This window comes from Paroedura picta, chromosome 8, assembly GCF_049243985.1.
Source record: "Paroedura picta isolate Pp20150507F chromosome 8, Ppicta_v3.0, whole genome shotgun sequence".
Classification (NCBI taxonomy): domain Eukaryota; kingdom Metazoa; phylum Chordata; class Lepidosauria; order Squamata; family Gekkonidae; genus Paroedura; species Paroedura picta.
The window spans coordinates 89,069,229-89,096,345 of NC_135376.1; the positions used below are offsets into that span (position 1 = coordinate 89,069,229).

Consider the following 27,117-nt stretch of genomic DNA (forward strand, 5'->3'; position numbering starts at 1 on the left):
TTAAGAGTGCGAGGGCCTCTTAGATACTGGGGCATTGTGCTTATGTGGCTTGTAACACAAGTAACTGCTCCAGTTGTGCTCTGCTGAGGCCTCTTGAGTCCTGAAGCTGGCTCTGGTGCTACTGGTCCCGCAGATCCTTGAGCCAGAGCTGCCTGCCCTTCCCCAACTGAACAGATGTTCACTCTTCAAAAACAGGTTATTGTCCATGTGAACTTCTGCTTTGTGATAACTCTTCTCATCTCAGGTGTACTAAGTTCCCCCTCCCCCCCCCTCGCTAAGATGGAGTATTTGTCCTGGGAGTCAATCAAATGAACGTTTGGATGCCTTCTTTCCTGTGGTCCATGGCTTATCAGGCAGGGGTGGGTGGGGGGAGAGCTCTCAAAGCATCATCAGTATTAATAGTAGGATTCCCAAATAAGGAGCCTTTGGCCAAGGGAGTCATGGAAGGGTAAGCTGAGGGGAGGAGCGGTCAGAGACAGACAAAAATTGCTACTGGGAACCAAAAGGCTGCAAGTTTGCTTGAGCCTTCCCAAGTTCATCGTTGCTCTTGGTTTAGTAAAAACTGGTCCTAGGTGCAATGATACTCTCACTTGTTCTGGTATATGGAATGAAAAAAAACTTTAAATCCCCCCATTAAAAATGAAGTAAAATGAAGGCCAGTGGTCTTAAGCCAATTTATTGGGAAAGAAATCCCAATGAAATAAATGGCATTTACTTTGCAGGAAATCAAGGCTATATATCAAGCGGATGCTAGCTGGGGTTGATTTCTTTTGCTCAGTTTGTCCAGAGGAGAATGTTAATATACTGGCTTGTAAAGGAAGAAAAGAAACACGACTGCCAATAATAGGATTAACTGCCTCCCAGGTGTGTTCCTTGTTTATGACAGTTTAGGCAAGGAAGCAGAAATGATGGGGCTGACGTGGTTTCAGGTGCCGTCATGACATCAAAGCTGCAGACACAGAGCGATTCAGTTCAAGCTGTCAGATACCTGTTTTTCAGGTTTAGCTTTAAAAATAGCTTTGTACAGTCACGCTGGGCCTCTTCCAAAAAAAGACACAGAGCAGCATGGATCTGCTGAAAGGCATGTTTCCCCGAGCTAGTTCTTGCCTGGATGTAGTGGGAAATGTCTGATGGGCCACATTCTGTGTTCCGTTCACTCATAAGGAAGACATGAGCGCCACCATCCTAAGGCTTGCCCACTGGTGTGTGGCCGGGACATCACAGGTATAACTGCTTGGTTCTTTCAGCAGAGTACATTCAAACAAAAGCCATCTCCCAGAGGTTGAGAGTGTTGCAACTGCGCTGGAGTCCATAGCAATACTGCCTGTACCTGCCAGGCATGGATCAGCATGCTAACAGTCCCCTCCACGTAGGGAAGCAGCCCTTCAGCATGTTGCCAGCACTCGTCCTTGATGTCACCTTGTCGCTGCAACCTATGGAAGATAATGAAGTAAGGACACACAACATGCACAACTGCAGGTCAGGCTATGCCGTGCCCTGTAGATGACAAGACTCTTTGAACAGGCTGACACACAAGGGAAGGGAGTTTGACCAATCTAACCAGTACTGCCAGAACCTCCCACAGATAAGGATTCAGATCACAAGGGGCAGAATGCACTGAAGAGCATCTTTGTTTATTTATATTCTGCCCTCCCCGCGTGGCTCAGGGCAGTTTACAGAAAACATAATACATAAAACATGGCTCAGTAAAAACGGCAGGATAACAACAGCAGTAACAGTAACATTTGGTGAACATTTTTTTAAAAATTTAAACATCAGCAAATTAACAGGCAACTGGATCCCACAGGTTGATCAGTTGGTTGCCCTTTTGATTGCTCCAAGGGCACATCTGTGTGAGGGGAGGGATTCTGGGGCCCTAGGAGATGTCCTGTTGGACTGCAACCAAATGCCTGGCAGAAGAGCTCCATTTTGCAGGCCCTGCAGAACTGTGGTAGCTCTGGCAGAGCCTGGACTTCTGGGAGCTCATTCCAACAAGTGGGGACCAGGATGGAGAAGGCTCTGGCCTTGGTTGAGGTCAAGCGTGCTTCCTTGGGGCCAGAGATCACTAGCTGGTTGGAGGTGGTAGAGCATAGAGCTCTTTGTGGGGTATATACAAAGAGGTGCTCCCTCAGGTACACTGGGCCAGCATGCGTAAGGCCTGTTAAGGCGAAGGGGAGCTGGGCGATAAGAGAAAACAGACCCTGTGTTGAAAATCCTGACATCTTTCCGGTAGCTAAACATTCAAGTGGGAAATTTATTTATTTATTTATCATACTTCTATACCGCCCTCCCCGGAGGCTCAGGGCGGTTTACATTATAACAGAGAACCATACATAAAACAGTCTGTAGAACATGTACATCGATAACCAACAATTGCAACCAAACACAACAAAGTATAACAGTAAACAATCGTAATACAAACAGGTCCAGGGCTTGTTGATGGGATTTTGAGGGGGGTGGCTTATTGATTGAATTCTGAGGGGGGGGGAGCAGGGGCCCTTGGTCGCTGTAGATTACGTCTGGTCTCGGCAAATGCCTGGTGGAGGAGCTCCTTTTTGCAGGCCCTGCGGAACTGTTTAAGCTTTCAAATTCTCTCCCAGGGAAGCTGCGAGTCAAGCTCCCTGCATAGCCTGCAGCAAGCTGGTCGACAGCTCCTGACCTGGATGGTCCAGGGTAGCCCAAACTGGTCAGCTTTTGGAAGTTAAGCAAAGTTGGCTCTTGTTAGTATTTGGATAGGAGATTGTCAAGAAGGGTTTTTTTCTTCATTTGGAAAAAAGGGGGAAAATATGAAAGAAAATTGATGGAAATAAATTTTTGATTGCTTTCCCCAAGAGTAAACAAAAAAAAGAGGGAATAAAGTAATCCAACATGTATAAACAAGCTAGGAACCCTAGAGGTTGAGCAGCAGAAGAATATTCTAAATATTAAAATACAAATACTTCCATTCATTTGCACATTTAAAAATTTTAAAGCATCAACATTAGTCCCACGCCATTGCACAAGTCCAGGGCATGTTGACACATGGCTAAACAACCTGATGCAAAGCAATAAATGCGTTTCAACTCCTCTTGGGGACTATAAGGTCATAAAAAATCTGAAATAGATAAAAGTATATTATGAAGAGCATTGTTGTACAATAAAAATCTATTAACTGTTTTTATATATAAACTAGATGTAAAGCCCATTCTATATAAAAATAAAATGGGCGCTGGTGGCACTGGCGGCCTTGCAGGGCTCCTGGCAGGCCCTACGGCCATGCCGCCTACCCTACTGCGTGCCCGGCTTCAGCACAGTGAAAGGAGCAGGCCCTACTTCTGTCGCCGCGGCAAAACCTTTCCACCACCCCCTGCCCCCCCGAGGTCCTGGCTTCGGCATGGCAAAAGGAGCAGGCCCGCAGCGCCTGCTCCTCTCGCCACACCGAAGCCTTTCCCCCACCCACCTCCCCCCTGAGGTCCCGGCTTCGGCGCCGAGAAAGGAGCAGGCTCACTGCGTCTTTGATGCAGCAGCCCTGGTCCTTTCTTGGCAGCGAAGCCTCTTTCCCCAGCCCTGTCACCTCTGAGCACTGTGCAGCTCCCAGTTGGCCCTTTGGCCCCGGACTGACACTCAGAGGGGCCAATCGGGAGCCACTTTGTGGCTCCCAATTGGCCCCTTCGAATTTTTATCACGGACCCGGCCTGCCCCTTTCTCCTCCCACAAGGCCATTACTGAATTATTCTTACCGCTTCCGCAGAGCGGTTTACAGATCTGTGTATATACACTGAAGGTGGTGATTACTCATATAAAGAGGTTCCCACACTTATAAAATGTGTCGAAATATATCTGTCTTGGAGCCCCCTGTTAAAAGATTTATTCTCCAAAAATTCACCCTATGAAAAAAATTATATAAAGTTCATTATAAAAATCCAAAAAATGCACCTTTTAAAAACCATTATATGCACAAAGACACCTTATTATAGTCCTCTCTCAGCCTGACTGCATTCTCATGTGCCTCGTAGAATGTAGTGGAAAGAAGTCACTGAAAGAAAAGTGTTTAAATCCTATCTGTTGTAAGATACACTTGAAATCAAATTGAAGTCAATTTGCTGGATGGCTATGTGGTTGCAACTGTATGGGGGAGTGAGGAAAGGTTACAGAAAGAAGAGGCCCCAAAAAAGTAACTCTTTGAGGCCACTGACAAGAACTTACAGAAGAAAAAAAAAACTTACAATTGAAAAAATTTTTTTCAGAAAACCACATTACTTTCACATCTTTAAACAGCCCCGCGGCGCAGAGCGCCGCAGACTGAATAAAGCAGTAAAGGCACTGTGGGAGGAGTTAGGGTGGGCCCTGTCCGGGATAAAAACTCGGAGCGGCCAATCAGGAGCTGCGAATCTGCCGGGCGGCTCCATCTGCCCGGGTGAGGGGTGGGCCGCGCTGCCTTCTCCCGGCCGGCGGAGCAGCCTCGCCGCGTCGTAGACGCAGCGAGGCCGCTCCGCCGGCCGGGAGAAGGCTCCAGAGAGCCTCGCGTGGGGGGTGGGCCTGCTCGCCCATTTCATTTCCAAGTGAAATGGGCTTTAGATCTAGTCAACAGATAATTCAACTTAAAAAAAAAAACAGCCATCCAATCTATATCCTCATTTAAACCATATATAGAAATGCTGTTAAATTTATGAATCCAGAATAATTCTCTTTTTCCAAGCAGTCTTGAAACAGTGCCAGCTAGAGCCAGAATCTAAGCTCCGTCTGTGTGGTCAGATGTATAGTGAGAATGTGACAGTAATCTATAATTAATGTGACACAATCAATCAATCCATTATTTAAAAAGTATCAAAGAAATATTCTGGAAGAAAGTTTCTGATTTGAAATAAGTCATAGTTAGAAAGTAAAGCACAAATGTGTATTGGAGTTGGACTGATTTGGGATTATAGAATTGAAAGCGGAGAGAGATCTGAAAGCCATCTTGTCCTTTGGAAAGATCCTTCTTGTTTAAAATGGTAGGTGTAGAAGGGTGTAACCTCTGCATAGTATTGCACACTCTCACTCTCCCTGTCTGTCAGAAGAAGCACACAATAAAAGGAAACAAATACTTGCAGATAATGAATAGTTCAGCAAAAACCTTTAAAGTCACAAGAGGAAGCCCGCCTTCCTTGTCTTAACAGAGTGCAGCTGACAACTTTGTGTTATGTAACGCATTTGGGAGTGATCCTTACAAAAGAACTCAGATCATGAATGTAGCACACCAGGCTTTTTTCCACCTGCACTGGGCAAAGTTACTAGAGCCCTATCTGACCCCAGAAAATCTAGCTATAGTCATCCATGTGATGATCATCTCCAGGTTAGATTACTGTATCTTGCTGTACACGAGTCTACACTTAGTCCTGACACAGAAACTGCAGCTGGTACAAAATGTAGCTGCTCAGGTCCTTACTAGGGACTATTACACATGTACTGGTTTTCATTCCAGTCACTTCGCCAACTTTTTAAAAATGTCCTTTTCTAAAATGTTTAAAAAACATGCATGTGTTCTGATACTGCATTGCCCCCCCCCCCATTATGCAATTGAAAAAGTTCCAATGGTAAATGGGGAACTTCCTCCATTGTGCTGCAAAGTCACTTGACTGCTGCTCTGCCATATCCTGCCAGGAGGGCCTCATGGGAAATGTAGATCATAGACATGGAGACCTAAAAAAGATTTCCACGGGGACACACAGATTTTGAATTCCCAAACTACCAGGATGGACCACGGCAGACCACAGGTTCCCATGTACACTTAAAGCTTCCACCATACCATCCCCTCCCTTGTGAAGTTTTTTTCATCACTGGCAAGCCCAAAAAGGGAGCTCTGCTTCCTCAATCTCCTGCAAGACAGAACTGGCATTTCAAAAAGCTCCTGAGCCCACGCAAGGTGGCACAGGGAAGACCCCTCTGCTTTGCCAGCCTGATAAACTGTCAAACATCCCCCCCTCCCACCATGGTCACTGATCAGAGGTAGACTGCTGCTACAACCAATTACTTGTGTGATAGAGCTCTACAGAGAAGCTAGTTTTGTAGTCTCAAGAGCGTTCAAGGAAGGTTGTAGCAAGAAATGTTAACCATAACAGAGCAGTACTCCTTAGGCTATTATGCAATAAAGCAATAAAGTCAGCTTGGTTGCCAGGTAGTCTCAGAAGCAAAAGGGTGTTCACGTGATTGCTGACAATTAGGAGGCAAAAAATCAGCAGCAGGTGCCTCAAGCTCCCGTTGGTGGATGAGGGACTGTGAGCAGAAAGGGGGCTGTCACCAGGACACAGAAGAGGAGGCCAAAAACACATTAATATTTATGCATCAAAAAAGCATTCTCAGTAGCATCACACAAAAGTTGTTGCAAAGCTAGTTTTAGATGCTGCACTGAAAAAAACATAGTCAACGCTATGAGGTGGAGATACCATGAATAATCAAAAATAGTCCCATCTGCAGAAATAAAAACGTTTTTTTAGCAGACTTTTTTGCAGTTTTCTTCCATGCATAATACACCTAGGACACTGTGTACTCATATGATCTACACTCCACCAGCTGCACTGGTTGCTGGTTGAATTCCTGATCGATTTTAAAGGTTTGGTTCTAACCTTTAAGGCCAGTCTGGACTCTGTGTAAGGGATTAAGCAGTCTGGACTCTGTGTAAGGGATTGTCTCTCCCAGTATGCCTCCAGAAGGAGGCTAAGATTGTCAAACACCAACATGGGGGTGGTCCTTGAAATATGTATGCCTGGCCTCAACCAGGGTCAGGGCCTTGTTAGCCAAGATTCCAGCCTGGTGGAACGAGCTGCTAATTGAGACCGAGGCCCTGACCTAAGTTCTGCATGGCCTGCAAAATGGCACTCTTCCACCAGGCGTTTGATTGAGGCCAGAACAAGCTACTAACCAGCACTGCCAATTAAAACCTATTTACCTGCCCCCATTCACCTCCAGGTTATTCCCACCATAAAACTGAATACTAAGATGCAATGCAGAAAGAGTTGGATATATTGATAAGTAGATAAGACATGATGCATTATGTGGGTTTATTATGGTTTTAATTGTGATTTTATAATGCTATATGTGGAATATATGTTGTGAACTGCCCCAAGCATGCTTGCAAGGAGGGGCAGTCTAGAAAACTAATCTGTAACCAGTAGCTATATATATAAAAGCGCTGAGCCCTTCTGGGTGGAGTGCCTGTCTGGAATCGAGGCCAATCAGGAAGCGCACAGCTTTTCCTGATTGGCCCGGCCCCACTACAGCCTGCCCCCAATACCCATGGCCAGGAGTGCTCTGGAGCAGGGGTAGTCAACCTGTGGTCCTCCAGCTGTTCATGGACTACAATTCCCATGAGCCCCTGTCAGTGTTTGCTGACAGGGGGTCATGGGAATTGTAGTCCATGAACATCTGGAGGACCACAGGTTGACTACCCCTGCTCTGGAGAACACGCTGCCATTGTGCTCCTGCCCCACACACAGAGAGCCCACTGAAGGGCTGGTGAGTGCAGGGGGGGCACTAGCTGGCCGGAAAGTCCCCTGGGCTGCAAAGCCCTCCCACGGCCTCACAGTGGCTGTGGGGGGGGGCTTTGCAGCCCACCAGGGAGTGCACGTGGAGGGCTTGCTGCACTCCCCCCTGGGCTGCTAAGACCCCCTGTGGCCTCACTGGATGGCGGGAAGAGGTGGCGGCAGGGAAACAGGCCTGCCCACCGTGGGATGCATTGTCGTCAGGGGGGCCCACCGCTAGTGCCCATTGCATTCCTGAGTACAATGTGCTTTCTGCCTAGTAAATAAATATTACTTATTTCATGGTCTGAATATATTGTATCCATCCCCCTTCCATGGTTATGTTTAATGTGGCAGGTGCTTAGATTTGGATATGGTTTTGTTTTAATAATATTTACACAATGCTCATAGAGCTTTCAGAGATTTTTATATACATTGATGTAACATATTAAGTTTGTATAGTGTGTTTGTTGATGTGAGCTTATGGCTGTGTGGCTTGATGGTGTGAGTAATTTGAAAACGGTATTTGATTATAATGGGTTAGCCTGTTTTAACTCACCAATAATGGATCATAAAAAATGTATAGATGGGGTTTGGTGATGGCAGGACGGTAGGGATGCCTCCCTCCAGGTGGAGCCTCGGTATTCCCCCAGAATTACAGCTCTTCTTCAGACTACAGAGATTGCTTCTTTGGAGGTTAGACTCTATGGCAGGGGTAGTCAAACTGCGTCCCTCCAGATGTCCATGGACTACAATTCCCAGAAGCCCATGCTGGCAGGGGCTTCTGGGAATTGTAGTCCATGGACATCTGGAGGGACGCAGTTTGACTACCCCTGCTCTGTGGCATTGTACCCCACGGAGGGCCCTGTCATACCCAGGCCCCGTCCCCAAAATTCCAGGAGTTTCCAAGTGTGGATGTGACAATCCTGAACCCATATCCTCTGCCAGGGGGCACCTGACAACACTATATGAAGGGCATTTGCCATTGAGAGGGGAGACTTGTTCTGGGGGTGATTATGTTTGCGGTGGGCTGCTGGGGAGGGGAGTATAAAGAATGTGTGAGAAAGCAATAGGATTTTTTTCTCATCTGTCTCAGGGAGCCCTTTTGTTATTTTATTGTTTTAATTTTTTTACAGAATAAATGACTTGAGTTTCATTAGATCAGCCTTATTGATTTTATTTATTTATTTTTATTTTCGGGGCTTCTAGGCTGCTCCTCTCTATAAACAGTCTTGGGGTGGTTTACAGCAATTCTACAATTAAAAACCACGCATGAAATAACCTAGGTAAAATTTAAAATTCATCAATTTAAAATAAAGCAAAAAAAAAAAACATGCTCCATCAAAACATCTACCCCTATTTCACCTGGGATCATAGAGGTAGTATTCCAGTGTCAACCAGATGCAGAATGGCAGGAATAGGAGTTAGGCTCAGGTCCCCACATGGGCGGAGGCAGAGGAGGGCAGGGGAGAGCCTCTGTTTGGCCATCAATTGGGGAGAGCCCTCCCAGTGAGGGCCAATCAGAGCCCTCCAGGTACTTCTCAATGGCACACCAGGTCTTCTGAGTGACTCTTAGGTGGAGGGCACCTCCCCCCCCTCCCCATTATGAAGAAAGAATGTTGAACAGGGGCGTTGGCAACGAAGGCCAATTGGCTTTGTTGTTTTCCATTTGTTTGACTTGATGTGATGCAACCATTGTTTGCTTTTTGAGACGCAGAGAGAAACTTTAAAAAGGAAAACGTTTTGGCTTTTTCCATGAGTGTTCCTGCCATGCTCCAGTGCGATCCGAGGTCTGTGCCTGTGCCAAAGGCCTTTGATGAAATAGCTGCTGCCGTAATACGGGTCGTGTTGCGAAATCTGCTGATGGACTGATCCTACACCCATCAGAGGCCAATTCTAGCACTTGAACACAATTGATTCGTACCATCCTTGCCCTTGTAGTCTAAGTGAGGGGAGGCGTTCAAGCTCAGGGGCAGTGTAATCAGAAGGTCTCCTGTACAAAATTTGGCAGCTATGCTGACAACAAGTACAAAGTACAGAGACCCTTTGAAAATAGGGTGCTGTTTTTCCACTGTTTTAGTTGGCCACTTCTAGGTCCTTGACAACCGGGCTGATTTTGTAGCAGAGTTTTCTTTCTACTGTGGTATGCTGTAAGCTACCGAGGGTGGAGGAGGAATATGATTCCTTTAAACAAGTAATTAATTAATGCTCCATATTGCATCCTAGGACTAGGAATGAGAACTGTCTTTGAACTCATGAAGCTGCCTTCTGCAAAGTAAGATCATTGAGCTGTCATGGTTAAGACTGTAAGACTGGTAGCTGCTCTCCAGGGTCTCAGGTACCTTCATGGTTCTTAGTCCATGACTTAGTGTTAGACTTAGTGTTAGACTTATTGTTGTGGGTTCTTTATGAAACACCAACTCCAATAAGAAATACCAGCAAAAAACAGAACTCATCAAACTTATATACAATTCAGGCAGTTGGACAAGAGATCTGATTGGCTCTTAATGGGGCCCTACAATTGGTCCATATCTAGAGTCTATGTAAGGCTGATGATTAGCTGATTTATGATCCTTCTGCCATACTGGTGGGCCGCTTCAAGAAAACCCCAGTAGCTGAAAGACTCTGTCCCTGTAATTCTGGGGATATAGTCAATCAAGCATGCCCTCTTGAGGTGCCCTACCTTCAACTCTGTAAGAAATAAATTCTCCCATTACTCAGGGATTCCTCCAATAGCTCAAACAAAGGAAAAGTTAAATTCCTCCTGTGGAACAGTAGGGGCCATATTATTAAGCAGGTTGCCAAATTTTATGGTCATGTGCTTAGCACACAGGAAAGGCAACTTAAGGTGTTTTAGAGGAATTTTACTATGCATTTTTTTATAAAGTACCTATCAGTCATGCAATTTTAAATATTTTAAATTTTGTATTGGTTCCCAGATTATGTAATTTCTGCTGTGAATTTTTTTTCTTTTTTCTTTTTGCCATCTGTTTTATCTGGCCGTAGTGCTGTATTAAATAAATTTGAATTTGATTTGATCCTTTATTGGCATATTGTTTGAGTCACTGTCAGTGAGCACATACACAACACATAGGTCCAGTGTGCTTCTATTTCCTGTAGGATATTATCTTGCTTACTTACTAAGCTTCACCATTAGCAGATCAGACTGGTCCCATCCTTACCACTATCTAATCCATGTTACAGAAAAATTGGGCAAGGCCAAAAATGGAAAAGCTTTTACATCTGGTACACTGTACAATAAATGAAGGAAGCATTTTCCAACAACTGAATTATGATATAAATCAAGAGTAGGAATGTGGTATTCAACTACTCTGAACTCTGCAATCTAGTTCTTATTGATGAAAATATTAAAAACTCTGGTCTGGTCAGGAAACAATTCCATGTCTACAGCTGGTGAAACTAGGTCGGTTTGTTCCTTATTATTTCATTTAAGGATACTAGAAAGAAGTGTTTTGGATTTTATTTAAATGACGCAGAACATTTTGTCCACATCTGTCAGGATGGCAAATACTAGATTTTGTCATCTTCCATGTCAGAGTTGTACATTTAAGTTGTTAAAAAAAAAACCCCATCTGGTAAACTGGATTGCATGTGGTGTTTTGCAACCATGCAGCCCAGAGTTTGGCAAAAATTCATTTAGATCAAGGCATTTGCTGTCCTATTCTGGTTGTTGCATCAGTCCTCTTTCAGACTATGTACACTTTAGCTCTAATTTTGTATACTAAACTCATTCAGGCCCATTCCGCACAGGTTTAATGTAGCAGGAGTGTGGCAAATTGTAATTGCTACTAAAATGCAGTTATGCACGACATTGTACACAATCTGCCACACTCCTGAAACAGTCCCGCTAGAAGCGCTTTGTTGTAGAGCTTCCAGGGAAATCCCAAAAAGAGGATTCACCCTCTGGGAAGTGCCACACTCTTGCAACCAATCTGCAACACTAGCAAAAAAGTTCTGTGCGTTACCATTGTTGCGGTTTCAGCAAAGTCCCTCTCCCTGGCTCTCTCCTCTGATCTTCCGGCGAAGCGATCGCCATTTTTTTTCCTCGGAGCGAGTGGAGAGCAACGAACTGGCGAGCCTTCATTCACCCAGAGAGGCTTCTCTGGCTGCATTCTGTGCACAGAGCTGCTTTAAGTCACCAAGCACAACACAACCCCATTTGCAAGTTCCCTTTATTTTCGGCCGAAAATTGCACCCGTGCACGGGGGGGGGGGATTTTTTTTTTCCACTCGGGGGAGTGTGGCAATGATGAAACGGAAGCTCACACACCAGCTGCCAGCTAGATGGGTCTCTAGTTAGGAGGAAGCAAGGAATCAAGGAATCAAGGCATATTCATTGCAACATGTGTTTTCTTTTTTTATAAAACATGTTCTTAAAGGCAAAGGGGCTTTTCCGGAGCATGGTAACAACCGCCCATTGGCTGCTCGTTTGATTGACAGCCAGGGGCGGGACAAAGCACGGCAAATATCGCTTCCTTTCTAGCGATTTTTGCCGAGACCGGAAACCTGTGGGAAACGATTGAAACGCAACTGGATTCCACTACAAAGGCAGGTATGCGTTATGCCGAATTCCACTATTTTAAATTCCGTTTTTTCTTTCCGTAATCAATTTGCCACATTGATCCTGGTGTGGAATGGGCCTCAGTTTTCCCATTCTTGCTTTGTGATCTGATTTATAGCTCTGTTCAAATCTGTCTTGTAAAGTAAAATAAGAATACCTTTCAGCTCAGATCACCGGGTTTCCCCCATGTTCCTCTGAACAATAAGGTTTGAAGGAAAACTCGTCACAAGCCTTGTTCCCTTGAGTCCCAGGGAGTCTAAAAATTCCCCCTTCCACCCCACATCTCTGCTGATGTGTACAAATTGGGCAAATTCAGTGGGGATAAAATTCCCAGAGAAGGATGCACTAGTGTGGAAAGTATACAAATATTAGTCAAAGACAACAAGGAGGCAAAGGTAGCATTGATTAAAAATATTTATCTCCCACTTTTTAAAGATTGTATTTAATGGCAACAAAGATTTGTTCAAGGCATAAGCTTTCGAGTGCAAGCACTCTTCGTTAGACTATGTTGGTCTTAAAGGTGCTACTGGACTCTGATTTTATATACAAGTATACAAATATACAAAATACTGTGAACAAAAAGTGGAGGCACTTATTCAAAACATATATTATGTATTGGAAAAATAAAAACAAACACATATGTTATATAAGCCATCAGTAATAACCCCAAAAATCGTTAGTCCACAAACTGCATGTAAAACTTCTGCAAAATACTTTCTTTGTAGCTTGTCTTTGCCTGGTGGAGATTTTCGTGGAGTCACAAACAATGGCTGATGTGACATTCCAAACGATAAGAGACCTCTTATGAACAAATAAAGACCAATAGCATTCCCAGGTGTGTTAACATTCCAAAAAAATCTTCATCCAGGGTCAGTTAGGATTCACAAGTACATCTTGTTATTCCCATAACAATGACAGACAATAACAGTTCACCAGGACGAAATGCCAGCTATGGAGACTCTGACTGTGAAGGACCTCCCTTCCTGAAGTTGGTCTGAATTAGCACAATGAAATCTGACCTAGCACAATAAAATCAGAGTCCAGTAGCACCTTTAAGACCAACAAAGATTTATTCAAGGCGTGAGTTTTCCATTGCAAGCACTTTTGCTTTTGCTTATAAATTCCCACCGTCATGATGGTCAGTTCATAGTCTGACAAAGAGTGCTTGCACTCGAAAGCTCACGCCTTGAATAAATCTTTGTTGGTCTTAAAGGCGCTACTGGACTCTGATTTTATAGTTCTCAGGGAAGATCCCCTGGAATTCTAGCTCCTCTCAAGACTAAAGAGATCAGTTCTTTGGGAAGAAATGGCTGCTTGGGAGCGTGGACTCCATAGCCTTGCACTCCACTGAGGTCTCTCCCTACCCCAAGTGCTGCCCACTCCTGGCTCCGCCCCCAAAGTCTCCAGGTATTTCCCAACCTGAAGTTGGCAACTCTATCTGTGGCCTTATCATGCAAAGGATTGAGATATATTGATAAGATGGCAATAATATTTTGAAATGCTTATCGCATAGATGTAGGAGTCTGAAGTGCCCGACCACTTTTTTAAGAAAAAAGAATTATAAAATTTTTCAGCTGCTGAATGCCCAGATACAGTGGTATATATTTAATTCCTGATTTGCAAAAAAAAGTGGGGAGAAATCCTAAGCAGGTATACTCTCAGAAGTTCTCTCTCTTTTTTCCCTTTCTCTCTTCCTAACTGTGGTGGTGCCCTAAACCAGGGGTAGTCAAACTGCGGCCCTCCAGATGTCCATGGACTACAATTCCCATGAGCCCCTAGCAGGACATCTGGAGGGCCGCAGTTTGTCTACCCCTGCCCTAAACGTTCCTTATTGGTAGAGCCACCACCCAGCCATATTAGTTGAACGCCGTCCTGAAAACTACAAATTCCACAGAGCTTTGCAGCCATCAACGAGGCTCGCCGTCTCCTTCCGCCAATCAAAGGCGCCGAAGCCCGGGGTGTGATTCAGGAGGCTCGCATGATAGTCAGTGGATAAAGGCAGCCGTCGGGGAACTAAAGGCTCAGTGCAGCCGGTGGTTTTCGCATAATTGCTCTAAAGGATTAAGAAGAGCTCAGTAGCCTAGCCAGGCTTGCTCATCAGAAAGAGGGAAAGTGCCAGCCAGACGGAAACAAATGGATGCGATTTTGAACTTCAGACCTGAAGACATGGAAGATTATTACAGTTTGCTGGGATGTGATGAATTATCTACAGTAAGAGCTGTTGGTCTTTTCCCCCAATCCTTCTCCTCCTCCTCCTTCTTGTCTGTGCTAGTTTGTCATGTGTACTTTCTCCTTTTTCCATCATTCTTCATGAGATCCCTCTTTTCTACTATCTCAGGAATTGATTTGTTACCCATTCAGCTTCTAACAGCTGAGAAACAGTGAATTGTCCTACCCGAACACAAAGGAATAGTTCCCGCAGGTTTGCTTGGAGACTATAAATATTTGTAGTAGACTCTATGAGATCCATGTGACGTTATTTGTCACCACGTTTTTGTACCGCTGTTCTTCTGAGAAGCTGAAGGTGTTGTATGCAATTCTCTCTGCCTCTGTTTTTGTTCTGGCAGCGACCTTGTGAGGTAGGTTAGATAGAGAGACTGACTCAACAGAGAATTCCCTGCCCAAGTGGGATTTGAACTCAGTTCTCTGAACATTCATCTAACGTTAACATTTGAAGGTAGACGTGTTATGTACATTGCTGTAAAATTGGCAATCGTCATTCACAAACATCAAGTGTCTTGGGAATGTTGGGAATTGCAGATTAATTTTGTGAAAGTCCCAAAACTCACTGATACATCAGTGAAAACTATTAGCCACTCTTCTATGGCTAGCAGCCGTCCATGATGTATTTATGCCAAGTGGGGACATATTCTTGTGATAGTTGAGGTCCACAGAATTCATCAGGCGTTGAGAACATTCACCAGATTTCAGACCACAAGTTGTAAAAATGCGTAAGTATAGTTTTATGCACTTATGCTTTTTGTTATTGTTGTTTTTGGATACTTTCCCCAATACTTTAGGACAGGGGTGGTCAAACTGCAGCCCTCCAGATGTCCATGGACTACAATTCCCATGAGCCCCTGCCAGCAAACGCTGGCAGGGGCTCATGGGAATTGTAGTCCATGGACATCTGGAGGGCCGCAGTTTGACCACCCCTGCTTTAGGATTTTCCTCAGGCATTCCCTAACACCCTCACACAATCTAAAAATACTTCTCTGCTGCCATTAATCAATAATCAAAATATTAGTTTTCCTTTCTTTTGCAACTAAGGTATATGATATAGGACAAAGGTTATCTGAATAGCACTTGAATTGTTTCTTAGGGATGCCTGTTTTTAGTACACCGATCCTATTAATACCTGAAAGCACAATATATTGTGCTGGTTGAAAATCATAGAATCCATGCAGTTGCTATGTTCAAAAGAAAGACCTTGATTGACATCAGAAAATGTGCATCCTTTATGACTATGAAGCAGGTATAGCCTAACTAGTGGGTGTTAGGGTGAAAGGGGGATTTTCCTGCCCTCATAATTTATGTCGTTGTATGATCAAAGAGTCCTTACTCCTGTAGGTTTGACTGCAAGCCTGCTAGCTTTGTGAATCAGCTCTGTTCCAACTGATTGGGTCTTGGCACACGCCTGTCTCATAGACTGGAGAACATAATCTCTCTTCTTACGGTATGGAAAATGTCGTCATAAAGAGTTGCGGATATGGCTTCAAGTAAGGGCTGCCGGATGAGAAGAATTCATTTGGTTTAAATTTTGCTCTGGGGCCACGGAGATGCTACAGCAGATGAACGAGAATCCTTCCAATGCAAAAAGAACCCAGAGGCTGGTCGTTCTGCTGAAGTCATCCAGGAGGAAATTGTATCCAATGAGCTGCCTGCTAGCTCGGTAATCCGATCTGTTCCATGAGAACAATTTACCTAAGGAAGAAAAGGATGATGTTGCACATTGCCAGCACGAGTTGTCCACAGGAGTGATTGTTGAGAACCATGCTTCCTAAGAACCAATGCTATTTTCAGCATTAAAAAGACATTCATGCAGCAGTCACTTTGAATAGGTATTGGATTCATGTGCTGCATTTGCTCAGATTAGGGTGGCCAAACTGTGGCTCTCCAGAAATCCATGGACTACAGTGCCCAGTGTTGGCAGGGGCTCATGGGAACTGGAGTCCATGGACATCTGGAGAGCCATAGTTTGGCGCTCCTGGTTCAGATAGTGATCTGATCTGGAGTTGCCAACCATGGCTGACAGGTCTTTCTGTTCTGCCACCTCCAGGAGATCTGCTTTTACAGCTGCTCTCCAAATGAGTGAGACCAGTTTCCCTGGAGAAAATGGTGGTGTTGTAGGGTGGACTCTGCGTTACCCTGCCCGAACTCCACCCTCTAGGCCTCACCCGCAAAATCTCCAGGGAGTTCCCAACCTAGAGTTGGGAACCCTAATGTAATATCACATATCTGATCCTGGATGGCAGGATGTTTGCTCTGGTAAGATTGATTATGACTTCTTTGGAAGGTCTCTACAACAGAAGTGGCCAGACTATGGCTCTCCCATTGTCCATGGGCTCCAGTTCCCATGAGCTCCTGCCAGCATGGTGCTGCAGAGCCACAGTTTGGCTGCCCCTGCTCTAGAATAAGTCTTTCGCATAGAAATTTGGGGGTTCTCTTTTACCAAATATGGAGTGGTCTTGCCCCAGTCTATGGGGTGTTCCATGTGTTCTGTCTATGTAGGTGTAGGGGTTATTGCAGCCGTCAAGCACAAACACATGCAAAGATGGTGTAGGTGTTCATTTTACTGTTTTTCATATATTATTTGCGTACACAATAATAATGAATCAGCCCTTTAAAAGCCACAGGAGTTTCCCATAAGAAAGTTGCAGACATTCTTCCAGCTTGTTGCGCTAATATTCAGATGAAACGTTTCAAGCCCACCCTAGAGTTTTCTCTCTGGCCAGATGTAATGCCCTGAGCAATTCTTTTTGGAAGATTTGGAAAAAGTGCCACATTCAGATAAACCTCGTCCATGTAAAACTAGCAATTTTGAAACTGTCTCACATGTCATTATTTACTCTGCTCATTATACAAGCATTTGTCTAAAATATTTGAGCCCCATTTTGATAAATAAGTTGGGATTTCCTGATGTTCTTAAGGTTTCCTTCCTCTTGGATAATGCCAACACAGAAATAATAGAAAGTGTGGCCAGATTTTTGCAAGGTGCTATGGAATTGCGTCAGGGTCCCTGTTAAAGACAACTTGTTGCATTAATTCTTTATGAATTCTTTCTGTATTTACTTTGTCATTTCATTTAATTTGGGTTTTTTTTCCTGTCCATTTAACTCTTCTTTTACCTGTGATGTAGCTTTATATGCCAGTAAAGGATTTCAATTTTGTATATTCAGATCAATGTTGATAGTTTTATTATTATTTTATCTTGTTCAGGTTGAACAAATCATTTCTGAGTTTAAAGTCCGAGCCCTTGAATGTCATCCTGACAAGCATCTCGGAAACCCTGAAGCTGGTATGTGGTCCCCTGCCCTCTCCCTCTCCGGCCTCTTTCTTTTCTAAGAATTATACAGGGATGGCATCAAATACAGCTGTGTTTATAGTTCCAGCATACGCATGTACATTTCATGCGGTTTGCGTCATTACTCTCCCGCCATAATACTGACTGCTTCCTGTCCTGGAGTTGACAAGCAGCCAAGAGGATGGAAAAAGCAATCCGTGGGGTGTTTAATTTGAATGTGCAGATTGCACTTTGCATTAGAGTTCAGCACGCTTCAAAAGAAAAGCTCTGTTTCAGTAAACAGGAATAAATGAATAATAATAGTGGATGGAGAATAGAAAGGTGACTCATAGATAAAACAGAAATCTTTGTAACCTTTACACAGATAAGAACCCCAGGCCACATCCTTGGTAACCAATATAATGAGAATTTTTGGCTGCTCTGGAAAAAGTGAGGTCACATGGCCTAATCCTCCCATTAAGCTTGGGAAAGGAAAATTATTCTCAAATGTATTGAAAGGGGTCTTGAGAGGGGCACATATGGAACCGTCCTCCCTCCCTTTATTTATATCGAGGTCTCTATGCTGCTCCCTCATGAATAATTGCCTCAGGGCGGTTTATTTATTTATTTATTTAGATTTCTATACCGCCCATTTCTTTGCAACTCTGGGCAGTTTACCTTGAACATTATATAACTTACATGGAACGATATACAGACTGTAACATCAACAACTTTCAAATAAGGCATCAAAGATTATAAAACCACATTTATAATATAAATAACAACAATAACATTGGGAGGTTAATTCTTTACAACAATAACTAGGTAACAATTGCATAAAACCAAGACATATAATTATTATTAGAAGCTATGTTAAAGTATTAAAATTGTATAATCATTAAAATAGTTAATCAAGACCGCTAACCTCATGTGGGTGTCGGAGGGAGCTGGAGGGAGGCCCTGATCAGATGTTTTCTCAGTGTTCACGCTGGTCTCAGCCATAAACTTGGCGGAAGAGTTCTGTCAGGGCCCTGATTTCTCCTCGGAGCTCATTCCACCCAATGGTTGAGACTAGGCAGACTTCCCTGGGGCCATGACCACCAATGGGTTGGTATTAGTTGACCAAAGAGCTCTCTGAGGGAAGTATTCAGATAAGCGGTCCCTCAGACATGCAGGGCCCAGTCCATGTATGGCCTTGAAGGTTAAGACCAGAACCTTGAACCAGGTCTGGAATTCAACTGGGTGCCAGCGTAGCTGCTGTGGAATTGGCCATATATGGTCCCTCCAGAGTGTGCGGGTGAGGACCCGAGGAGCTGCATTGTGGACCAGTTGCAGTTTCTGGAGCAGAAACAAGGGAAGGCCCACATAGAGTGAGTTGCAGTAATCAAGTCTGGAAGTGACTGTCCTATGGATCACTGGGGCTAGGTGCTCCGGGGCCAGATAGGGCACTAGTAGCTTAGCTTGGCAAAAATGGAAACATGGCAGCTGTGCTACTCTCGTAACTTGAGCCTCCATAGATAAGGAGCGATCAAAAGTTATGCCTAAATTCCCGGCCGTCATTTGTACTGTAAGCATGCTTCCTGATCTGGTCCTTTCCTACCCAGCCACAAGACCTCTGTCTTCTAGGGGTTCAGCTTCAGGACTAGCTCTCAGCCATTCCACCACAGCTTCCAAGCCCCCTGACAATGAACTTGGAGGGGCATCTTGCTGGCCATCCCCCAGGAAGCAGAGCTGGCTGTCATCAGTATATGGATGGCACCCAAGCCTGACATGCCAGAATAGCTGGGCGAGGGGGTGCATGAAGAGGTTAAGTAATGTCGGGGAGAGAATCACACCCTGTGAAACCCCACATCGGAGTTGGCAGTGGTGCAACGGATTCTCTCTGATGGTGAGAATGTCGATGCTTCACATTTTCCCCTCCAAACAACGTGAGCAAGCACTGATGACCTGCCTTCTGTCTCTGGACTGCAGTGGAGAAATTTCAGAAGCTTCAGCGTGCCAAGGAGATTCTGAGTGACACAGAGAGCCGAGCTCGTTACGACTACTGGCGGAGAAGCCAAATTGCGATACCGTTCCAGCAGTGGGAGGCACTGAACGACTCCATCAAGACGGTTAGTTGGGGCTGATTCCTCCTTGCTTCTTGGGGGAGCAGGAGGATCAAGCTGGGCTTGTTGGAGGCAACGTTCTCCCATGAGCAATAGAAGAAGAAGAAGAAGAGTTGGTTCTTATATGCCGCTTTTCCCTACCCGAAGGAGGCTCAAAGTGGCTTACAGTCACCTTCCCTTTCATCTCCCTACAACAGACACTCTGTGAAAGAGGTGGGGCTGAGAGAGCCCTGATATCACTGCCCGGTCAGAACAGCTTTATCAGTGCCGTGGCGAGCCCAAGGTCATCCAGCTGGTTGCATGTGCGGAGCGCACAATCGAGCCTGGCATGCCAGATTAGAAGTCCGCACTCCTAACAGCTACACCAAACTGGCTCTCCTCAATACAGGAGGAGAGGAGGGAGAAGATTAAGGACCAGGGTGGCCATTCTCCAGGTGGTGGCTGGAGATCTTCTGCAATCACAACTGGTCTCCAGGTGACCCTGGAGCAACTGGCTGCTTTGGAGGGTAGGTTCTGTGGCATTATAGCCTGCCTTCCCCAGGCTCCACTGCCACATCTCTGGGAGCTTCCCAACTTGGCACTGGCAACCCAAAGAGGCACCCCTGGCCTCAGCCAGAGCCAGAGCCTTCTCAGTCCTGTCCTACACTTGGTGAAATGAGCTCCCAGAAGAGATCAGGGCCTTGCAGGAACTAAAACAGTTCTGCAGGGCCTGCAAAACGGAGCTCTTCCACCAAGCCTTGGGTTGCGGCCAGCATAGTAGCACCAATCAGAAGCTCCCTCCCAACTACCAGTTCTGCCCAAGAGAGAAAACATGGGGCAATGCCTGACTTGGCCATATATCACAGAAGCAACAGTTACAGCTGAATAGCCACAGTTCACACATTTATGACCATTAAACGTTGTTCAAGGTCAAAATGTTATAAACTAAAATGTTGATGTATTCAGTATTGTTATAGTCAAAATGTTGCAAGTTTAAGCAATTATTATATTACTAGTATCAAAGCCCATTTTAAAAATGGGATTTGAAAGGGGCAGCAGGAAGGAGGGCGTGAGAAGGTGGTCGTGGCTGCCCTTGGCCCGCAAAGGGCCCCGGACAGTCTCCTCCCAGAAGGCTGTTTCCCAAATATATAAGGGAGTGAAATAGTGTTAAGGATATGTACCTTAAGCCAGTAGTCCCCAACCTTTTTATCACTGGGGACTGGTCAACGCTTGATAATTCTACTGGGGGGGGGGTAGTCTTTTGCTGAGGGACGTCACTGCTGCCTGAGCCCCTGCTCCACTTGCTTTCCCGCCGGCGCCCCTAACTCCCTGCCAGCCACTCGGGGCACTGCCAGCAGCAGCTGTGCAGTGCCATGCCGAGGGGGAGCCCCAGCTATGGGTGAGCCAGTGGCAGAGTGGCAGGGCAGCCCCTGAGGCAGCAGCTGGGGAGGAGGACGAGGAGGAGCCGCGGCCTGATACTGACTGATCCACAGATTGGTCCCGGTCCATGGACCAGGGATTGGGGACCACTGCCTTAAGCCATAGACGGTCACTGTAAACCATCCTGAACCGTAAGGGAGGGCAGTATAGAAATGTAACTAACTAAAATTTAAAAACCGTACTTGGATACAGACTCACATATCACCTGAGATCATTAGAAGAAGCCCTGCTGTGCCTGAGAACTCATATAGTGACTGAGAGCCAGTGTAGGGTAGTGGCTAGAGTTCTGGACCACGATCCGATGGTTTTGGACCAGGTAGACTCAGATACGAATCACCCTCTGCCATGGAACCTCACTGGATGGTCGTGAGCGTGTCTTATATGCTTGGCCCTCCCTATTCCACAGGGCTGTTGCAAGGATAAAATGATGAAGTGGGAGAATGTGATAAGTCCCTGTTGCTGCTGTCACTCGACAAGGTGTTTGGGCAGCCAAGCTGAGTGGATGCAATAAAAACCACAATGTGGTCCATTCCCATGCCATTGAATGTAACCTTTCTTTCTTTCTTTCTTTCTTTCTTTCTTTCTTTCTTTCTTTCTTTCTTTCTTTCTTTCTTTCTTTCTTTCTTTCTTTCTTTCTTTCTTTCTTTCTTTCTTTCTTTCTTTCTTGTAGTCCATGCACTGGGCAGTCAAAGGCAAAAAAGAGCCAATGCTAGAAGCTCCAGATTTAAATCTCAACCACAAGAAGACCAAGGAGTGTCTCCAGGAGGCAGAGAATCACAATGGCGAATTACTGGGAGGCCAAAGCGGGCCAGGAGGTTTTGATCCCTCTGATGGAAAACGACTGTCGCCAAAAAGCCCTGATTTCCCAGGTAAGTGATATGAGGTGCTTCAGTGTCTGGGAGGAAAAGTCATGACTGAAAGTGGACCCAGATTGGCAAAATATGGAAAACTGCAAGTCTTTTAGGACATGTCCTGGCTGGAGGTGGGGTTGCATGGGCATCAGACATGCTGGTTAGTCTACCTGACCCCTGCAAGCCATCTGCTATCTTTGCCCAGCCTTAGCTGAGTCCCCTTTCCATCCCAGCCCCAAGGAAATGTAGGACATGACTGATGGTATGGTCCATCTGGGCCATGAAGCAGTGATATTTTGCAAGGTTCCTGGGCATCTGCTTTTCCCAGAGCTGTTTTGTACTTCACATTTGTCAGGAGAATCTAATTTACAGAAGGTCATTTGGTGACTCACAAATATGGGTGAGGGCCATGACAGGTCAAGTGCCAATGGAAGAAACTTCCTTATGCTTTCTAACACAGTGCTTCAAAATGTTGTTGCTTTATTTGTTCAGCCATGAACCAAATGATCAACGTATGCATCTGAACTGGAGAACTCCAGAAACTCCCTTATGAGGTTCTTGCCTCATAAAGTTGTGTGAGGAGATGCCAATTTGGTGGCAAAATCTGCTCATTAAATCTCAGTTTCTGTCTTGGATGTTAGGGACCAAAAGGTTAAATGTCCATAAAATATAAATATAAATATACAAATTAGAAGAAGAGTTGGTTCTTATATGCCCCTTTTCTCTACCCAAAGGAGTCTCAAAGTGGCTTACATTCGCCTTCCCTTTCCTCTCCCCACAACAGACACCCTATGAGGTAGGTGAGGCTGAGAGAGCCCTGATATTACTGCTCAGTCAGACTGTTTATGCACTGGGAACTTCACTGCCCCAGCTCCTGCACAGGAGCACAGATCAGGGGCGGATGAGGTACACCAGGCCAAATGCTCTCCCATGTGGGTGCAAGAAGAGGTGGGGCAACCTGCCACGACTAAAACTCCAGCCTGCAGCACGGCATGAAACCTCCTGTGCAAATGGTCTTAGAGCAGTTTTCTCAGTGCTGTGGTGAGCCTAGGGTCACCCAGCTGGCTGCATGTGGGGGAGCACAGAATCAAACCCAGCTCAGCAGAATAGAAGTCCACATTCCTAACCACTAAACCAAGCTGGCTCTCCATATAACATTTAGCATATAAATTAACATTTATTTTGCACGTAAGTATGCCAGGCTTTCTCAACCATGGTTTCATGAAACCCTGGTGGAGAAAGCCTACTCTACTGTATCATATATGTGTTCAGGATTAGACCTCAGAGGAAGACCCATTATGGGGTCAAAATGTGTTAGGTCTAGTATTGTATGGTGCATATTTTGTGATTTCAGTGATTAGCCTATGGGCTTTGTCCAAATTTTTAGCTTTTTAACTTTATAAATTGTGCAGAATAAATGTTAATTTAATCTTTATATTTATAAAGGACACCTCACCTTTTTGGGTCCTACCTTTTGGTTAGTTAGCTCTGTTGTTTTTTGGAAAAGTCTTCCCTTTCTGGTTTTCTTCTATCTTGGAGGTATCAGAGCATTGATTCAGTCATAATATGAGTTATGCTTGTTGGAGATCTCCAGGATTGGAAACTGCTGTGTGAAAGGACACAGTGCGGCCAGCCCTGTTTCTACCACTCATGTTGTTTCAGTGTGACAACTGTTGCTGACAGAAAGAGTGCTTAGATGCCTGCAGGATGGTGCAAAGGTGTTCAATAAGCCCCCCCCCCCACTGGAAGCCACACTCAATTGACTCCATTTCTATTGTCTCCTTCCTCCATGTCCTTCCTCTAGGATTCTCGGATCCGAATGGCTGGCACTTGCGTTTCCGCTGGTCTGGAGACACCCCATCTGAGCTGCTGCGGAAGTTCAGGAACTATGAAATATGAAGCAGAAGACCAAAGATGTGTGGAAGAACCTTGTGTTCATGAGTTCAGTATTTTATTGTGTGTGTGCGTGCATTTGATTCAGAAAGAGTTTCCCATTGTGTCCACGTATCTATGGACTGAATGCTGTGGCTCTGTAATATTGCTGTCGCTGTTTCCCATGAAAAAATCCTGAGTTTTTGAATGGTGGATAGGCATTTTACATTACTATAAGTAATATCTCAATTGTAGCTGGTCTCTTTCCCCAGAGTTCTTTCTGAACATATATGTGGCAGTTTCCTATTATTAGTGAACAGCTGGGGGAAAGCACCTGTGGGCTTTACCTGTCACACCTCTCCACATTCAGTTCTCCATCTCAAAAACCCTACTGCACGCCCAGTGTAATCTGAGGCAGAGGTGCTCCAGCCTGTAGAAATCAGTGATCTTGGCTTGGAGTATCGCTGCACCAGGCTGTATGGACAGCTGCCCACTCTGAAACGACTCCTCACATATTTGCCAGCTATCTGTGGCATAGTTGCCAGCTTGGTGTCGTGGTTAAGAGTGGCAGCCTCCAATCTGGAGAGCCAGGTTTGATTCTCCACTCAGTCCCACCTACCTCACGGGAACCGATTATGCATGGTGGCAGCCTTGCTCAGCTCACGCTGGGTGCCCCACCCCTTCCCATGTAAGTGCAGGGGACGAAATCCCCTGGCACACACACTCCACCCCAGAGTTGTGCATACTCATGCACAACTCCAGGGCTGGAAGGTCCCACTGCACCTCACGGAGGCAACAGAAGAGGGGGGAAGGGGCACGGGGGTCCCACCGCAGGATGGTGGGATAGAGGCATGCCACTATCCCACCGTCATGGGGGGTGCAGAAATGCCCTGTTTGGCTCAGCAGCACGGTGAAGTAGAATGTGGTGTTTTCTGTCACTGTGGGGCCACTGGTGGCCACCGCGGCAAGAAAAGGAATATGGAAGAATCCGCGTTCTCTTCACGCGGGCCTTCAGAAGCCCTAAAGTGGGTCATGGCTGGGATGGTGCAGGCGTTGTGCATAAGCAGGGATTAGCCCCACTGTCATGTAGGCGCCGGCCCACCCTTTTCCGCCTGTGCATAATTGGTCAGGGTGTCTATTATGAGGAGAGGAAGTGATAGTAAGCTGCTTTGAGATTCCTTCAGGTAGTGAAAAGCAGGGTATAAAACACAAGCCTTCTTCTTTGCTGCCAAGCCTTACGCCCAGGCACTCATCCATACAGCCAAATGTCTCTTGATGCAAATGTAAAGTTCTGTAATCAGAACTGTGCAGGGGAAATTAAATTACAGGTATTTTCCCGTATTTCTTAGAAGCTGTGAAGGTTAGATGTCTGCTTACTTTTTTTAAAGCTACAATCCCATTCCAGATGACATACAGAAATTAACCTAGAACTTCTGGCTTCAATATAATTGTCCACTGTCAAGTTGCAACCAACTTATGGCGAGCCCATGGTGTAGGAGTGCCCAAACTGTAGCTCTCCAGATGCCCATGGACTGCAATTGCCATTGCTGGCAGGGGCTTATGGGAACTGTAGTCCATGGACATCTGGACGGCCACAGTTTGGCCACCCCTGTGATAGTCTTCTCAAAGCAAGAGACATTCAGATGTGTTTGCTGTTGCCTGCCTCTGCATAGCAACCCCCATCTTTCTTGGTTGGCTTCCCATCCAAGTACTAATGGTGGCTGATCCTGCTCAGCTTCCTAGTTCTGATAAGATTGGGTTGTTGTTGTTGTTGTTGTTAGGTATGAAGTCTAACCAACCCATCCTGACCCCATGGGGTCTCCCTGTCCTCCAGGCCTTTCTGTCCCCTACCATTACCCGGAGTCCATTTAAGTTTGCACCTACTGCTTCAGTGACTCCATCCAGCCACCTCATTTTCTGTCATCCCCTTCTTCTTTTGCCCTCAATCGCTCCTAGCATTAGGCTCTTCTTCAGGGAGTCCTTCCTTCTCATGAGGTGGCTTCATCTTCAGCACCTGGCCTTCTAAGGAGCAGTCAGGGCTGATCTCCTCTAGGACTGACCGGTGTGTTTGCCTTGCAGTCCAAGGGACTCGCAAGAGTCTTCTCCAGCACCAGAGTTCAAAAGCCTCAATTCTTTGACGCTCGGCCTTCCTTATGGTCCAACTTTCACAGCCATACATTGCAACTGGGAAAACCATAGCCTTGACTAGGCGCACTTTTGTTGGCAGGGTGATGTCTCTGCTTTTTAGGATGCTGTCTAGATTGGGTTAATCAGGATCATTCAGGCTGTTGATGCTGGATTGGAGCCAATTTAAATTCTGTGCATGGAAGCCCAGCTTCACAGCCTCTTCTCTCCTGCTGAAGCTGGAAACACTGCTCCTCAGTATGAGAAAATTAAGAGAGCTATTACGGGGGCGGGGGGGGGGAGTTGGAGCAGGAAAAACCTTTCCCCATCTTGCCCCTGTGTACATCTTTCCCACAGGATCTGACCCTTAAAATTGTTGCCAATTACCTTGGAGCATGTAGATTTTAGTTTAAATACTTTGAACTGTGTTGTATATCATTCAAATTGTATCAGTCATATTTCTAGATGTAGCTAACTCAAGAAGAGGACCTGTGGTCCAATTTGTTTCTTCTGTTCTATTTGTTAATTTTATATTTTTAATAAAGTAAGTTATTTTGGCGTCATGCATAAACGTCAGGAGTAAATAACAATCTGGTGGAAGTACGGAGGAGGAGACAATTTTGCCAAATGCCGTTTGGTTCCACTTTTGTAGTTTGCTCTGATTGCAGGGGCATTCTCTCTGCTGCACGCGTGTGATTTAATGACAGTTTCTTTCCTGGGAAATCTAGATGAGACAAACTCAGCCACAGATAATGGAAGAGAAACTTAATTCCTTTTGAAAATTTATATTGAAAGACAGGTCTTAAAACTGAATTATGTTTCTTGGTTGCCTGTCGTCCCGTCCCCTGTGCAACCACTACAGAGAGATCACACACTTCCTGAGTACTGGTCCTTCTTTTTAGTCAAAAGAATTGTCTTTAGTCAAGGCTCAGTTCATATATAAGGTTTAACCCGCAGTATGGCATTCCCAAAACCTTTGCTTATTAATTCCCATCTCCTACTCCTCCACACCCTGCCCCAAATCTGTTCCTGACTTCTGCTTTAGTGCAAACATCTGAATGTCAGAAGCAACAAATGAGGGTTTTATATATATATACTAGTAAACAAGCCCGCTGTAATAAAAATACAGCAGGCGCTAGGCAAGGGAGCCCCTGGCAGTCGTGCGCAGCGTGGCTGCCGGGGGC

The 27,117-nt window shown here is 45.4% G+C and overlaps 1 protein-coding gene across 1 annotated transcript; it reads left to right on the forward strand.

Moving 5' to 3' along the window:
• Nucleotides 1-13,986: 13,986 nt before the first annotated feature.
• On the forward strand, nucleotides 13,987-26,496 carry DNAJC12 (DnaJ heat shock protein family (Hsp40) member C12). The gene is made up of 5 exons (XM_077350795.1): nucleotides 13,987-14,270; nucleotides 17,499-17,577; nucleotides 19,534-19,673; nucleotides 21,757-21,955; nucleotides 23,742-26,496. The coding sequence occupies exons 1-5, from the start codon at nucleotides 14,193-14,195 to the stop codon at nucleotides 23,834-23,836; spliced, it is 591 nt and encodes a 196-aa protein (XP_077206910.1). The 5' UTR covers nucleotides 13,987-14,192; the 3' UTR covers nucleotides 23,837-26,496.
• The last annotated feature ends 621 nt before the right edge of the window (nucleotides 26,497-27,117 follow it).